The 15,162-nt window shown below is 41.2% G+C and overlaps 1 protein-coding gene and 1 long non-coding RNA gene across 3 annotated transcripts in view; one reads left to right on the forward strand and one right to left on the reverse strand.

Annotated features, from left to right (window-relative positions):
- The window catches only part of TFCP2 (transcription factor CP2), a 139,935-nt gene extending 125,046 nt beyond the window's left edge, over positions 1-14,889 (reverse strand). Inside the window, exon 1 of the mRNA XM_075337127.1 lies at positions 14,843-14,889. Within this exon, the coding sequence (XP_075193242.1) occupies positions 14,843-14,874 (32 nt within the window). The 5' untranslated portion in view covers positions 14,875-14,889. The remainder of the gene's footprint in view (positions 1-14,842) is intronic.
- Positions 6,539-8,193, forward strand: LOC142290529 (uncharacterized). Of its 2 annotated transcripts, none has more exons than XR_012750336.1 (3): positions 6,539-6,559; positions 7,948-8,020; positions 8,128-8,193. It is a non-coding gene; the product is annotated as an uncharacterized LOC142290529 (long non-coding RNA). The 2 variants fall into 2 exon arrangements; XR_012750335.1 differs by having other exon boundaries at positions 6,545-6,794.
- Positions 14,890-15,162: the final 273 nt, after the last annotated feature.

The following is a 15,162-nucleotide window of genomic DNA, read 5'->3' on the forward strand; positions in this document are numbered from 1 at the left end:
GTTTTACCTACATAGTCAAGGGGGCAGTTGCAGGTGGCTCTATAAACAACTCCTGTAGATTTACAATTACTAAAATCTCGTAGAGTGAAAGTTTTTCCTGTTGCTGCACTTCTTACTATTTTACATGAATCCATAGAATCACAATAACTACAGGTCCCACATCGGAACATACCGCATATCTGCCTGTCCAGCCAAGTCCCTAACGGACGAGGTCCTTGATATATGCTATGCATGAGTCTATCTCCTATAGTTTGGCCCCTTCTATAGGTAATGCATGGATTGTTTGGAATATATTTGGCCAGATCTCTATCTGCCTTTAAAATATTCCAGTGTTTATTAATAATTCTATATATCCGTTCAGATTGGACGTCAAAGGTACCGATAATACGTGTAATATTCAAATCCTCCTTTTTCTGTTTTGAAGACATAAGTGTATGTCTATCAATATCTCTGGCAAATGCATAGGATTGCTGTAAGATTCTTTTTGGGTACCCTCTGTCCAGGAATCTTCCAAACATGTCTGAGGCCTGTATTTTAAAATCTACATCCCTGGAGCAGTTTCTGCGCACTCTCAGAAACTGCCCTTTTGGAATCCCTCTTTTTAGAGGGATGGGATGATGACTATCCCATTTTAGCAGGGAGTTAGTGGCCGTTGGTTTACGATAAGTTGCCGTATGAATCTTGCCCCTGTCATCTTTTGAAATAATTAAATCCAGGAATGAGATGGAATTAAGATCGTAAGAATAAGTAAATCTCAGCCCTAGCGTGTTCTCATTGAGATTAATAATAAATCGCTCAAAATCAATAGCTAGTCCATTCCAGAAGACGAGAATATCATCAATGTATCGGACCCATAGTCCGACACATTGATGAAAGGTCTCGTCTTCTCCCCCAAAAACCACCGTTTCCTCCCACCAGCCCAGGAATATATTAGCATAACTGGGGGCACATGGGCTCCCCATAGCCACACCCCTGAGCTGGTGGAAGTATTTTGCGTTGAACAAAAAATAATTATGATGAAGAACAAATGATAATAATTCTTCAATGAACACATTGTGCATATTACAGTCAATTGATCGTGTCTTGAGAAAAAAGTCCACTGCTTGAATTCCAAGGTCATGGGGGATGGAGCTATAGAGCGCCTCAACATCAATGGAGGCCAGAATAGTATCTGGGCCTACATTGATATCCTCTAAAATCTGTAAAAGATGCGGAGTATCGCGAACATAAGATGGTAACGACACAACAAAGGGCCTAAGTATATTATCAATATAGATGCCGATATTTTGGGACAGTGAATTAATTCCTGCAACAATAGGCCTACCCTTTAAAGGGTCAAGGCCTTTATGCACTTTCGGGAGTGCATAAAATACAGGAATTACAGGGCAGTGGGGTACCAGAAATTCAAATTCATTGGCAGAGATAATTTTGTTTTGTTTAGCATTGCTTAGTAGAAGGAGAAGGAGATCCATATAGTTTTTTGTCGGATCAGAAGGTAGTTTTTCATAGGTGTCTTGATCATTAAGCAGGCGTAAACACATTTCAAGGTATTTAGGGTGATCCAAAACTACGAGATTTCCTCCCTTATCAGATTTTTTAATTATAAGTTGATCATTCTTTGACAATTGATCAAGCGCCATTGACTCTTTTTTTGTGAGATTATGATTCATGTTAGAATGCCATTGTGGAATCTTACATAATTCATCCTGCACTAGTTTCAAGAAAATATCTATACTAGTACAGTTATTTATCGGGGGTGATTTTTTACTAGGTCTCTTTAGATTAGTAAAGGGGCCTTCCCCTTTCTTTCTAGCGCTATCTTTAAGGAGGTCCGTTAGAGTCTGAAAACATTCGTAGTCTTCCTCACTAATACCAAGAACTTTGCATTGCTCCTTATTATTTTGTTCAAAAAATAATTTCCATTTTAACTTTCTACCGAATAATTCTAGATCCTTTATCCATCCAAAACAATTAAAGTAGTTGGTAGGAATATAATTAAGACCTCTAGATAAAACCCTAACCTCATCACTTGAGAGTGGGTAATCAGATAGATTTAAAATCCGCCCCTGGCTTGATGAGCCCTGGTATGTGGATAGTAGCCCCCCGCATGTCTCTGTTCCAAAAAAGATGATCCAGAGGGACCAGACAAAGAAGGAGGGGGTCCATGATATCCAAAATGACCTCCCCTCCTTTTTCTCTGTTTTTTTGGGGCAAGCCATGTGTGTTGAGCCCGGTTCGAGGGTTCGGCTATATTTGTACTACCTCTCGGTCTCTCTGAATCCGACGTATCCAAGTCTGAAGAGGATATTGCAGATTGTTGTCTACCAGAAAACTGATATGCCTTATCCTCTTTGAATTCAGCGAGATCTCTCACAAATTGTGAGTGCTTCCTCTCTTTTAGATTGTTCTGGAACCGCTCAATAGAGGTTTGCAGTATACCTTCTCTCCTAGTGAAATCAGGGTCACTTTTAAGCCGTAAAATATTATCTATACTTTTGTTAAGAGTAGCTGTAGACTCTGAATATAGTTTCTTCTCCTCCTCTAGCAAAAGATTCATCAATCTCAGGGAAGAAGATATTGATTCTTTCCGCCAGAGACTGAGGAATTGTTCAGATGATGTTCTAGGGGATGGATGAATATTAATCCTTAACCCTTTGGGAACAATTTGATGTTTAAGGTAGATTTAATTATTTCAAAAGATGACAGGGGCAAGATTCATACGGCAACTTATCGTAAACCAACGGCCACTAACTCCCTGCTAAAATGGGATAGTCATCATCCCATCCCTCTAAAAAGAGGGATTCCAAAAGGGCAGTTTCTGAGAGTGCGCAGAAACTGCTCCAGGGATGTAGATTTTAAAATACAGGCCTCAGACATGTTTGGAAGATTCCTGGACAGAGGGTACCCAAAAAGAATCTTACAGCAATCCTATGCATTTGCCAGAGATATTGATAGACATACACTTATGTCTTCAAAACAGAAAAAGGAGGATTTGAATATTACACGTATTATCGGTACCTTTGACGTCCAATCTGAACGGATATATAGAATTATTAATAAACACTGGAATATTTTAAAGGCAGATAGAGATCTGGCCAAATATATTCCAAACAATCCATGCATTACCTATAGAAGGGGCCAAACTATAGGAGATAGACTCATGCATAGCATATATCAAGGACCTCGTCCGTTAGGGACTTGGCTGGACAGGCAGATATGCGGTATGTTCCGATGTGGGACCTGTAGTTATTGTGATTCTATGGATTCATGTAAAATAGTAAGAAGTGCAGCAACAGGAAAAACTTTCACTCTACGAGATTTTAGTAATTGTAAATCTACAGGAGTTGTTTATAGAGCCACCTGCAACTGCCCCCTTGACTATGTAGGTAAAACAAGACGAGAATTTCGGAGAAGGGTAGGGGAGCACTTATCCAATATACGGAATAAAAGGGATACCCCAATTTCCCGGCATATAAATACCATACATCACGGGGATATAAAGCATATCCGATTCTCTATACTTGAAGTAGTAAGGCGTAATCCAAGGGGGGGGGACTTCGATAGAATTCTACTACAGAAAGAATCTGAATGGATTTTTAAAATGGGTTCCTTATCTCCAAAAGGGCTTAACGAACTGCTCTCTTTTAGTTGTTTCCTACCTATGTAAAAGTACCTAAGGACTTGTCTGTTTAATATCCTATAACGCTATAACTTTAGAGATAGAATGCCTATGGCATTCATCCAAATTTTTGGAAAATATTGAATTATAAATGTATCTTCTTGCTTTGATAAATTGGAGTATATTAATGATCAGTCTTGGAAAATTTCTGCATCTAGGGTTGCCTGTTTATGTATATGTTATTAATCTTACACAGGGCCCCTGTTTTATGCTGTATAATAAACTACATTGATTAATATATGAATATATATAAGTATGATTATGTAAAAGAAATATATGCAACAGAGAGCTAATTTATGATCATGAATATGTATTTGCCGTGCATATTTGTCTATGTAAAGATCATATCTGTGTGCCCTATAGCGATGTGGTAGTATATACTGAAAATAGTTATATGATCTATACCTGCTATATATATATAAAGCAAGCTTCATCTTGTAATATATATTGGCGTTGTAGAGATCGTATGCCAATATGTAACCGCAAGGGTTCGCTGCGATACGCAGGCGCAATAGTAATTTGCCCAAGACGGCTGAGTGTGGCGGAATGTGGTGTATTGCGCATGCGCTGTGACGTCAGAGATGACGCATCACGCATGCGCACTAATATTGCCACTGTGATTGCCGGTATCTTATCGATTTATGCATATTTATTGCGGGTAATCAGATGGGCATATGCGGCACTTAGCCCTGATGTGGCATTATGAGACACGGAAGGCCGCAGCTAATCTGTCCGAGTTGAGATGGATCTGCACCTGCGGGACGCGGTGCGATGCACTACGCATGCGCGCTGACGTCATGGTGACGATTCGCGCATGCGCGGTGGGGTCATGCGCCGCGCACGCGCGCGGACATCGTTCATAAACTATTCATGATACACAGCTGCAGTGTTTTAATTACTGCACGCAGGCGCAATAGCGGCATTATGACGCGCCAGCCCATCCTACCTAGGGGCACACAGCTGATCTAAGTTATGCCGGCTTTATAAACCTCCACGGGTATGCAGATCCATAGAGTCTCCAGGGACGGAAGTGGCTGTTTATCTTGACAGGATCGCTCTGTGCTACCGCCGATTCCATTAAGGAAAGACTCCGTGGATCTGCATACCCTATTGATTCTTTGTTATGGCAAGTAGATACAATGTATTTTGACTATGTCTATGTTTATTTCCCACACATGCATGTGTTATTTTTAATGATACAAATATGCAAACCTGATAGACTATATTCTGCTTTTTGTAGCCTCCTGATGAACCACAATAATTCATGTGGGGAAACGCGTTGAGGTGAAGATCAAACTAACAGGCTTGATGTCAAACTCACTCTGAATATACTGGGACTGGATTCTATATGCTTGCCTATTCTGGACTTGCTTAAATCACAAAAGCGTCTGCCATGAGTATAATGGGAAAGAGCATATAAGCCCACAAGTTAAGTGTTTGTGAAGCATTATCCATAATCCTGGAGTGAGCGGCCTGTATTTGTGTTGAATAATCATTGTATGTTATATGCAAATCTCTTTGTTATCAAGGATCCATATGTACTATAAACTACTGTATGCTATATGTATGCGAACTGTCTTTGATACCAAAGGTACATGTACTATAATTAATTCACTGTAGGTGTGGATATTTAATTTATATACCTAAAATAAAGAAATATTTGGGAATATAATTGTCTGTTACTGATGATACATATTCCCTAGGCCCAATAGCCAACGTCTAACTATACTATAGGCAGCTGTCATGACCATACTGTATAAGGGGCTGTAGAGGACATTATACTATACAGGCGGCCGTTCTTGACCTTATATTATGGGATGTTGTGACCATACTGTATATGGGGCTGTGGGGTACATTATACTGTAAATGCAGCTGTGGTGACTATATTGTATAGAGGGCTGTGGTGGACATCATAGTGTATATTGGGGGGGGGGCTCTTGTGGATATACTGTATAGGCGGCTGTGGTAACCATCATACTGTATAGGGTGTCAATGTAAGGAGGGGGGTACAGTTTGGAGAGGACAATGTGGTTGGCAGTTTTGTTGTAAATTATATTAGTCAAATGATGGACTTTAAAAAAAATAATATGTTTCGCTTTATGTCTAATGGGGTCTGTTTAGTTTCCATTAGAGTATTCACCAAATTCTGAAAATCAAAAGTTAAACCAAATGTCCATGGTTATAATTAGGTTATATTAGTTTCCATAAGTGTCCTTGGGTTTGATATATAAAATACAGGATAGTAGGGGTGGATATTGCTGATGGTCCCTGGTATTGTGTAAATGTCCCACAAAGAATGAATGATTATATATCTAATTTTGAAAATCACTCCCTATTGAGCCTCACATCTAAAGAACACCACTTTTATTATTCTTGCTGGTATTTTTATTAAAAAGGTCACAATACTAATGGAAGTGGTTGTCAGAGCTTGTACCTGACCCATTGGAGTCCATTGGAAAGGGAGTCGACTCGTTAGGGGTCCTGTTACCTTAGTCTCTGACCCCTTTCTTTACATTTGGGGGCTGACAGTTCATCGTGGGGGAGGCCATCGGAGTTATCTGTTTTTTTTTGTTTCTTTGTGCATTTTTTTCTTTTACATGAACTGATATCTCATCGTCTCTTTATAGGGGGTTTATTTCTTTATTTTGAAGATATTTAATTAGATTTCTTTACTTGTCTTTAATTCCCTATTTGCTGCTATCAAAACAAAAGACCCTGTGGCATCAAAAAGTCAGATGACATCACTGCCTTCTATGACATCACGAGGATCAAACGTTCTATGCTACGACATCACAATGACGTAGTTCTATAAGAACGTCACCCGCAGTCAGATCTGCACATTCACACTGACACAGAGGCCGAAGATGGAGACGATTCGTGGTAAGGTTAGAGTCACAATGTGAGTGTGTAAGAAACATCGGACTGAACATGGATTATGTCCAGTGCAGTGCGATTCACGTATAGGCTGCCTATGGAGGAGCTCCTCCGCAGCTGTGATCTGCTCACAAGATCAGAACACACTCATATGACACTCAGTCATTGGCATATCGTATCGGATGGTATTGCATTGGATGCCATATGCTAGTGTGACTCTAACCTAAAAGGCTCCTAAAAGGTATGTACGACAGCGACACCCCCCCATCCTCACATACTGTACAGCTCTGGCAAAAATTAAGAGACCACTTCAAAATTGTCAGTTTTTCTGATTTTCCTCTTTGTAGGTATATTTTTGAGTAAAATGTAAATTGTTCTTTTATTCTATAAACTACTGACAACATGTCTCCGAATTTCCAAGCAAAAAAAATTGTATTTGTTTTCTGAAAATGAGAAATGGTCAGAATAACAAAAAAATGCATTGCTTTCAGACCTCAAATAATGCAAAGAAAGCAAGTTCATAATCATTTAAAAACAACAATACTAATAATGTTTTACCTCAGGAAGAGTTCAGAAATCAATATTTTGTGGAATAACCATGATTTTTAGTCACAGCTTTCATGCATCTTGGCATGCTTTCCACCAGTCTTTCATAATGCTTTTGGGTGACCTTATGCCACTCCTGGTGCAAAAATGTAAGCAGTTCCTCTTTAATAGCTTGTGACTATCCATCTTCTTCTTGATTACATTCCAAAGATTTTCAATGGGGTTCAGGTCTGGAGATTGGGCTGGCCATCACAGGGTTTTGATGTGGTGGCCCTTCATCCACACATTGATTGACCTAGCTGTGGGGCATTGCACATTTTCCTGCTGGAAAAAACAATCCTCAGAGTCAGGGAACATTGCCTGAGCAGAAGGAAGCAACTGTTTTTCCAGGATAACCTTGTATGCGGGTTGATTCATACGTCCTTCGCAAAATGTAATCTGCCCAATTCCTGCCCAATTTGTAGAGTAAGGTAATCTTCTCTGATGAGTCTAATTTTCAGGTTTGCCCAACACCTGGTTGTCTAATGGTTAGACGGAGACCTGGGGAGGCGTACAGGCTACAGTGTCTGGCACCCACTGTGAAATTTGGTGGCGGATCGGTGATGATCTGGGGATGTTTCAGGAAGGCTAGGGTTACGTTATATGTGAGGGGCAGTACAATGTCATTGTAGTGTGTATCCGTATATACGTGTGTCCTGTATGTCACATGTGAGTGGCAGTACATTGGTCTTTGTAGCGTGTATCTCTCCCGGTTCTACCATCGTTCCTCCTCCATCTCTCTCCTTCCATCACTTCTTCCATCACTGAATCTGTGATCTTGTTTTGATATAAGTAATCTTTTGTTATAGACGTGTCGGTTTGTTTTTTGGACCTTTCCATTCTCGTATAAAACTCACAAAGCAATGAGGACGACACCAGCAGGTATGTATGGAGAGGTCTCAATTACTATTCTTAGGGCATGTTCAGGGAATTTTTATGCTAATAACACTATTTTTTCATTTCTCCTAATAAAAATTCTCTGTTTTCAGTTCCCGTTAGTGAGTGGGCCACGAAGAGTCTCCATCTGAAGCCTCAAGACCATCACAAGACGAAGTATAACACTATGTGGGTGAGCACATTGTGTCTTTTCCCTTATGTGATCATCCGTTTTTCAAATGGACGATCACTTATTTCGAGTGTTTTTTCGGCGTCTGAACGTTTTTTTGTTCGTTTCCTGAAGCGCTTTGATGACGCTTTTTTCATTTTTGAGTAACATTTTTTTAATAATTTTTTTGACAACTTTTAACGGGCATTTTTCAGCCGAAAACACAAAACGAGCGAAAAAGGCATCATTGGGGCGTATTTTTTATCCTATTGTGTATTATATAGTTTTTGTAGAGGGGCCCCAATTCATCAAGACCAGCGTTGTTTACACCTGTTCTGATAAGGCTACATTCACATGACCGTTCCGTTTTTGCGGTCCGCAAAAACCGGTCCGTTTTTTTCACGGATGTATCAGTGTGGCATTTGTATGGCATCCGTGTGCCTTCCGTTTTTTTTTTTGCGGACCGCAAACAACGGAAGCAGCTAGAAAGATAAATAGATGGGTAGATATAGAGATGGATAGATAGATATAGAGACAGAGAGATAAAGGAATTGATGGATGAATGAATGAATGAATGGAGGGATAGATAGATAAATAGATAATAGATGAGAAAGACATATATAATGTCCCACCCACCTGTATATTCTAAGCTGGCACCCTTTAGTGACCTTCATTTGGCACTAAAGGATGCTTAGCCTTGTATTTAGCCAAAAAATAAATAAATAATTTAAAAAAAATAACCCGACGTGGGGTTCCCCCTATCTTTTGTAGCCAGCTAGGGTAAAGCAGACGGCTGCAGCCTGCAAACCACAGCTGGCAGCTTCACCTTGGCTGGTAATCCAAAACAGAGGGCACCTCATGCTGTTATTTTAAATTAAATGAATAATTTAAAACAAAAAACGTGGGGTGCCCCCCAAAGTGGATCACCAGCCAAGGTAAAGCGGACAGCTGTGGTCTGGTATTCTCAGACTAGGGAGGTCCACTGTTATTGGACACTCCCCAGCCTAAAAATAGCAGACCACCGCCGCCCCAGAAGTGGCGCATCCATTAGATGTGCCAATACTGGCACTTCGCCCCAACTCATCCCATTGCCCTGGTGAGGTGGCAAACGGGGTAATATATGGGGTTGATGCCAGATGTGTAATGTCACCTGGCATCAAGCCCTGGGGTTAGTGATGTCACGGCATCTATCAGATACCCGACATCCCCAACCCAGTCAGTTATTAGTTATTATTTATTTGAAAAAACACTCCCCAAAACATTTCTTCTTTCACCAATTTATTGAAAAGAACAATCAAATCCGGGTCCGGTGTAATCCAATAAGGGGGTCCCATGACGATCCATACCATAGTCACTGTCCCAGTCAATGAAGAACAGAATGTTAAACATTGGCTGGGAGAGTAGTACAGTGACCTGAGCTATCATCAATAGGTCAGACCAGGTCACTGCAGGGGATGACGAGCACTGCTGTCAGGAGGTTAGATGAGATCATTACCTGCTGTGACCATCTCCTGCACTCCTGACGTCAGCGCTGTCACTGACTTCAATTGTCCGCCGCGTTCACAGCGAAGAATTGTGGGAGCCCGTGACGTCACCACTAGTAACAGTCTCGGGCCGCCCACGAGACGTGGTGTGAGAACGCCGCGGGCATAGAAGGAAGTGACAGCGCTGACGTCAGGAGAGCAGGAGATCGTCACAGCTGGTAATGATCTCATCTAACCTCCTGACAGCAGCGCTCGTCATCCCCGCGGCTGCTCGCACTGCAGTGTGAGAAGCTGCTGATACTGCAGTGCGGGCAGCCGTGGGGCTGGCAGGGAGCGGGACACAGACTGCACGGGCACCCGACGGAGGTCACACGGAAGTGCCTCCATGCGGCTTCCAGGGATTTTGCAGGCCCATTGACTTGTATTGAGTCACAATCCGTTATCACGGCACAGAATAGGACATGTTCCATAATAACAGAACGGACATACAGCATCCGATGTGTTTTTTTGTAGGATCGGATGCATACAGAAGTTCTTCCGTGTGCCATCCGATCCTACACAAAGACATTGAAAAGATGGTCCTGTCAGTAGGTGCGCAAATAAACAGGAACTGACCAGGACAAACGGAAAGGTCATGTGAATGAGCCCTAAGGGGCATGTTGGAGTAACACTAGTTTCATTACGAGGCGCAGTGTAACAAACCTTACCATATCCCAAGATTAAGACAATGCACCCTGAATGATCAGTAATAGATCGCTTAGGGCGCATAAGCTGCCATTGTTCTCGGCAGTGCGACTCCTGTTTACATGGACGATGCACCACAGTGAACAATGACGAGCTTTTTTGCTGCATAAAATCGTTTGACCCTACAAACGAGCGTCTTGGTTGATCATCGAATGATCACCAGTGTGCATGCAAAGATGCTGTGAGCGAATGCTCGCTTGTTCACGATAATCTTTCAGTGTGAATTTTATCCCTTTTATCCGGATTTTTTTCTGCTTTTTATTAGCATTTTTCTGACATCTTTTTAATCTGATGGATAAAATGAGAAAAAGCCAATAAAAAGCAAAAATAAAATATTTCCAAGCACTTCATCCCCAACGGTTTTAGGGGTGGGAAAAAAAAGACACAGTATGAACATTCCTTAAACATTAAACCAAAAAAGGACATAGAACTCTATATTCATCATTTTAACTCATGGCAAACCTCACCATATATGCACTAACAACCAAAAAATTGAGTTTGCAAACAACATTTGTTATGCTTAATCAAAATAGTATTTTTATTTATCAATTCATCACTTTAAAGTTTATAATACAATATTTGTAGAAAAATACATTTTATTCATACAATGCTGGTCAGACAGATTTTTAATTAAAAAGCACCCTACCCCATAAAACCAAAAAAACACAGACTGGTGCAGTGTGGTATAATAGAAAAAAACATCAAGGCAAACTTGTTGCGCAGTTGTCTAGACCGATGGGTACACAGAAAGTTAAAAGTGTGACATCTACCACAGGAATAATAACATAAAGTGCTAGTGCAGCATTACAGCATGGGGAACAGACAGCCGATTTTATATTAGAGTGAGATACAGAGCCCTGTATATACATATACAGTTAGGTAGAAATTCCCAATCCATCCATTATGTCGATACCTGGCAGGAAGTAAGTAACAATACCTATCGGGCAATGTTCCACCAGATATACTAAATATACTCAGCTGCCCCTAGGAATAGTGGAAGGACATCACAGTGGGTAATTATTAGATAAGCATACCCCAGGGGTCAAAACACACACCGCCCAGCACCTGGACGCGCGTTTCGCCACCGCTTCGTCAGGAGGGGTCAAGCATTGACCAGCATTGTATGAGTAAAATGTATTTTTCTACAAATATTGTATTATAAACTTTAAAGTGATGAATTGATAAATAAAAATACTATTTTGATTAAGCATAACAAATGTTGATTGCAAACTCAATTTTTTGGTTGTTTATTCCTTAAACATTGCAGAACAAACACAGACGGACATCACACGACATGGACTCTCGCAGATTGATGTCATACGACATGGACGCTCACAAACTGGCGTCACATGACATGGACGCTAACAGAGACGTCATACGACATGGACGCTCACAGAGAGATGTCACATGACATGGACGCTCACAGACTGATGTCACACAACATGGACTCTCACAGACTGACGTCACATGACATAGACGCTCATACACGGACACAACTGGTTCACTACAGACAATTGATTAAGTCTATATTTGTATATTATGTACATTGTGAGCCTTATCCTCTTAATGACCAGACACAGTTTTTCCGTTTATCATCCATCTGCGATATTTTTGCCCTTTTTCTCGTAGAGATGCTTCTCCGCAGATAGATTTTTTTTTCATATTTATTTGTTCTGTTATTGTCATAAAGTCACTAAGAGGTAAGGACAATATTCCTGGATTGTAAATTGTATTGCATGTGCAGCAGCATCAGGCAGGCAGTATGGGCGGCACGGTGGCTCAGTGATCAGCACTGGTGATTTGCAGCGCTGGGGTCCTCGGACAACATCTGCAAGGAGTTTGTATGTTCTCCCCGTGTTTGCGTGGGTTTCCTCCGGGGTCTCCGGTTTCCTCCCACACTCCAAAGACATACAACAAAAAGGGGTGATCAGTATTGGAAAAAGATTGTTGTCTTTTATTTATTTAAACTGCAACACTTCCGCTCTTTTAGGCCGATTTCAGACATCCGTGTTTAATCAGGTACCAGTCACACGCGTGTGACCAAAACCATGCATGTGACTGGTACCTGATTAAATACGGACGTCTGAAACCGGCCTTAGGCTGAGTTCACGCCTTGCATGTTTGATGTGGATTTTACACACAATATATTTTTCAGCCCCAGGAAAGTGGGTGAGTTTATCTTAAGCTCATCCCATTCCAGTCTGTGTGGGGCAGAATCCATATGGAAATTGGCTTTTTTTATGCTTTTTTATTTTTATTTACAGCATGTCAAATTCTGTAGCCGATTTTACATTTCATTTCAATGTGGATCCTTATATCTGCATGTTAAATTGTCGGCCTGGCATAAAATATGGATGTTTTTTTTTCCCTATGCATAAAAACTGCAGATTTAATTTTATTAATCCAGTTGTAAAATCCGCACGAAATACGCAAAGCGTGAACTCAGCCTACAAGACAATGGTACAGATCTGTAATTCCAGATATAAGCTATAGACAAGGGAAGGAGTCAACCACACTTTTCGAATACTGAACAACCCTTTTTGATAAATTTTAGTACAATTAAATTATTATTATTATTGATTACTTATTATAATTTTTGGTTCACTGCCTATTGCTAATAAATAAATTTAAAACAAGAATCGGTCTCAGTGTTTTTCTTGTTGGCAATTATTATATCACACAGTTACCAGGATACATCGATGATACTTCCTATTCGTGACCAGTCCCCTTCCATCATCCACGTTCCTGAACCAGACCCCTGTCCATCATCCACGTTCCTGAACCAGACCCCTGTCCATCAGCCACCCACTTTCCAGAACCAGACCCCTGTCCATCATCTACGTTCCAGATCCAGTCCCCTGTCCATCATCCACTTTCCAGATCCAGTCTTCTGTCCATCATCCACTTTTAAATAAAATAAAATAAATAAATCTTTATTTTTATATAGCGCTAACATATTCCGCAGCGCTTTACATACATCAGGAATGCTGTCCCCATTGGGGCTCACAATCTAAATTCCCTATCTGTATGTCTTTGGAGTGTGGGAGGAAACCGGAGTACCTGGAGGAAACCCACACAAACACGGGGAGAACATACAAACTCCTTGCAGATGTTGTCCTTGGTGGGATTCAAACCCAGGACCCCAGTGCTGCAAGACTGCAGTGCTAACCACTGAGCCACCAAGTCCCTGTTCATCATCCACTTTCCAGATCCAGTCCCCTTTTCATCAACCACTTTCCAGATCCAGTCGCCTGTTCATGATCCACTTTCCAGATCCAGTCTTCTGTCCATCATCCACTTTCCAGATCCAGTCCCCTTTTCATCAACCACTTTCCAGATCCAGTCGCCTGTTCATGATCCACATTCCAGATCCAGTCCCCTGTCCATCATCATTTATTAAATAAAACAAACAGGTTTTCTTCCATCTTGTGGAAGGTGGTTGGGTCAGATTCTCATTATTGGGGTCTTTTAATTTTTTGTGCAAGTATTCTGTTTTAATATGGTGCCTCAATAAATTAATAATGGTCATGAGTACCCTCCTCAACAAGTAAAAAGCCCTATAGATACGAATAACAGCGAGAGTGGAACTCACCTGAGCAGTCATCCACAGGCCACTGGTTTGGAACCCTCAAGAAAAGCTAATTACCAAATCTATTGCACTATTGGATGTGCTTTTTTGTGCAGACCAGGCTGCAATGTTCTGATGCAGGAAAAGCAGGAGACCTCTGAGAATAAGGTCCCGGCAGGGCAGTGTGTGGACGTAACACTGTGACTAGTAATGCCATGATCCTCTGTGGCTAGCATGGTCTGGGGTATCGTGGCTGACATAGTCTAAGGGTATTTGTGACTGTCAGGATAATGGGCACTTTGGCTAACATTTTCAGGGAGCAATGTGAGTTCAATATGTCTGAAAATGTGATGGGGAAAGCTAACAGGACATAGAGGATTTTCTGCTAATTATTGATGAAAGGGCACTACAATCCTCGATATTCGTAACTAGTGATAAGCAAGCACTACAATGCTTGGAACTCGTTAAGAGCAGTTGTATGCTCGGATGGGCGCAACTCAAGAGCTGAAATATAACAGAAGTGAATGGGGAACTCAAGCATTTTTGTGGAATATTTCCCAGAAAAATGCTTGAGTACCGCATTGATTTTCATAATACGCGGGTGCTCGAGTCTCGGCCATCCAAGCTTCCAACTGCTCTCAACGAGTACAGAGCACCCGAGCATGGTAGTGCCCGCTCATCACTAGTTGCGAGTATCGAGCACATGAGCATGGTAGTGCTCGATCATCACTAGTTACGAGTACAGAGCACCCGAGCATGGTAGTGCTCACTTATCACTAGTTACGAGTACCAGGCACCCGAGCGTGGTGGTGCTCGCCTCTAACAGCAACAGGTAAATCAGAGATCTGACTGTAAACACATACCGGTGTGGAGCATGTCTGAAGTCAGCGTTCATAGGAGATGATCATTTCAGCAATCCAGAGCAGTGCTGATACATCGTTCTGTACGGCAGAAGTTATCGGAATATCGCAGCTTCAAGTCCCCTAATGAGTTTAGTAAAAACAGTAAAAACAGGTTTTGGCTCTTGGAAGAAGGGAAGGAAAAAACAAAAATGAAAAGCAGAAAATCGCCAGGTGGTGAAGGGGTTAAAACTTATTTGCATGGCTACCCAGTCCAGAATGGTGAGAGCGGCGGAAAATCACTAAATATCTCAGATTTTTTAAACAATTATTGTAGTGAATGT

This window comes from Anomaloglossus baeobatrachus, chromosome 2, assembly GCF_048569485.1.
Source record: "Anomaloglossus baeobatrachus isolate aAnoBae1 chromosome 2, aAnoBae1.hap1, whole genome shotgun sequence".
NCBI classification, from domain to species: domain Eukaryota; kingdom Metazoa; phylum Chordata; class Amphibia; order Anura; family Aromobatidae; genus Anomaloglossus; species Anomaloglossus baeobatrachus.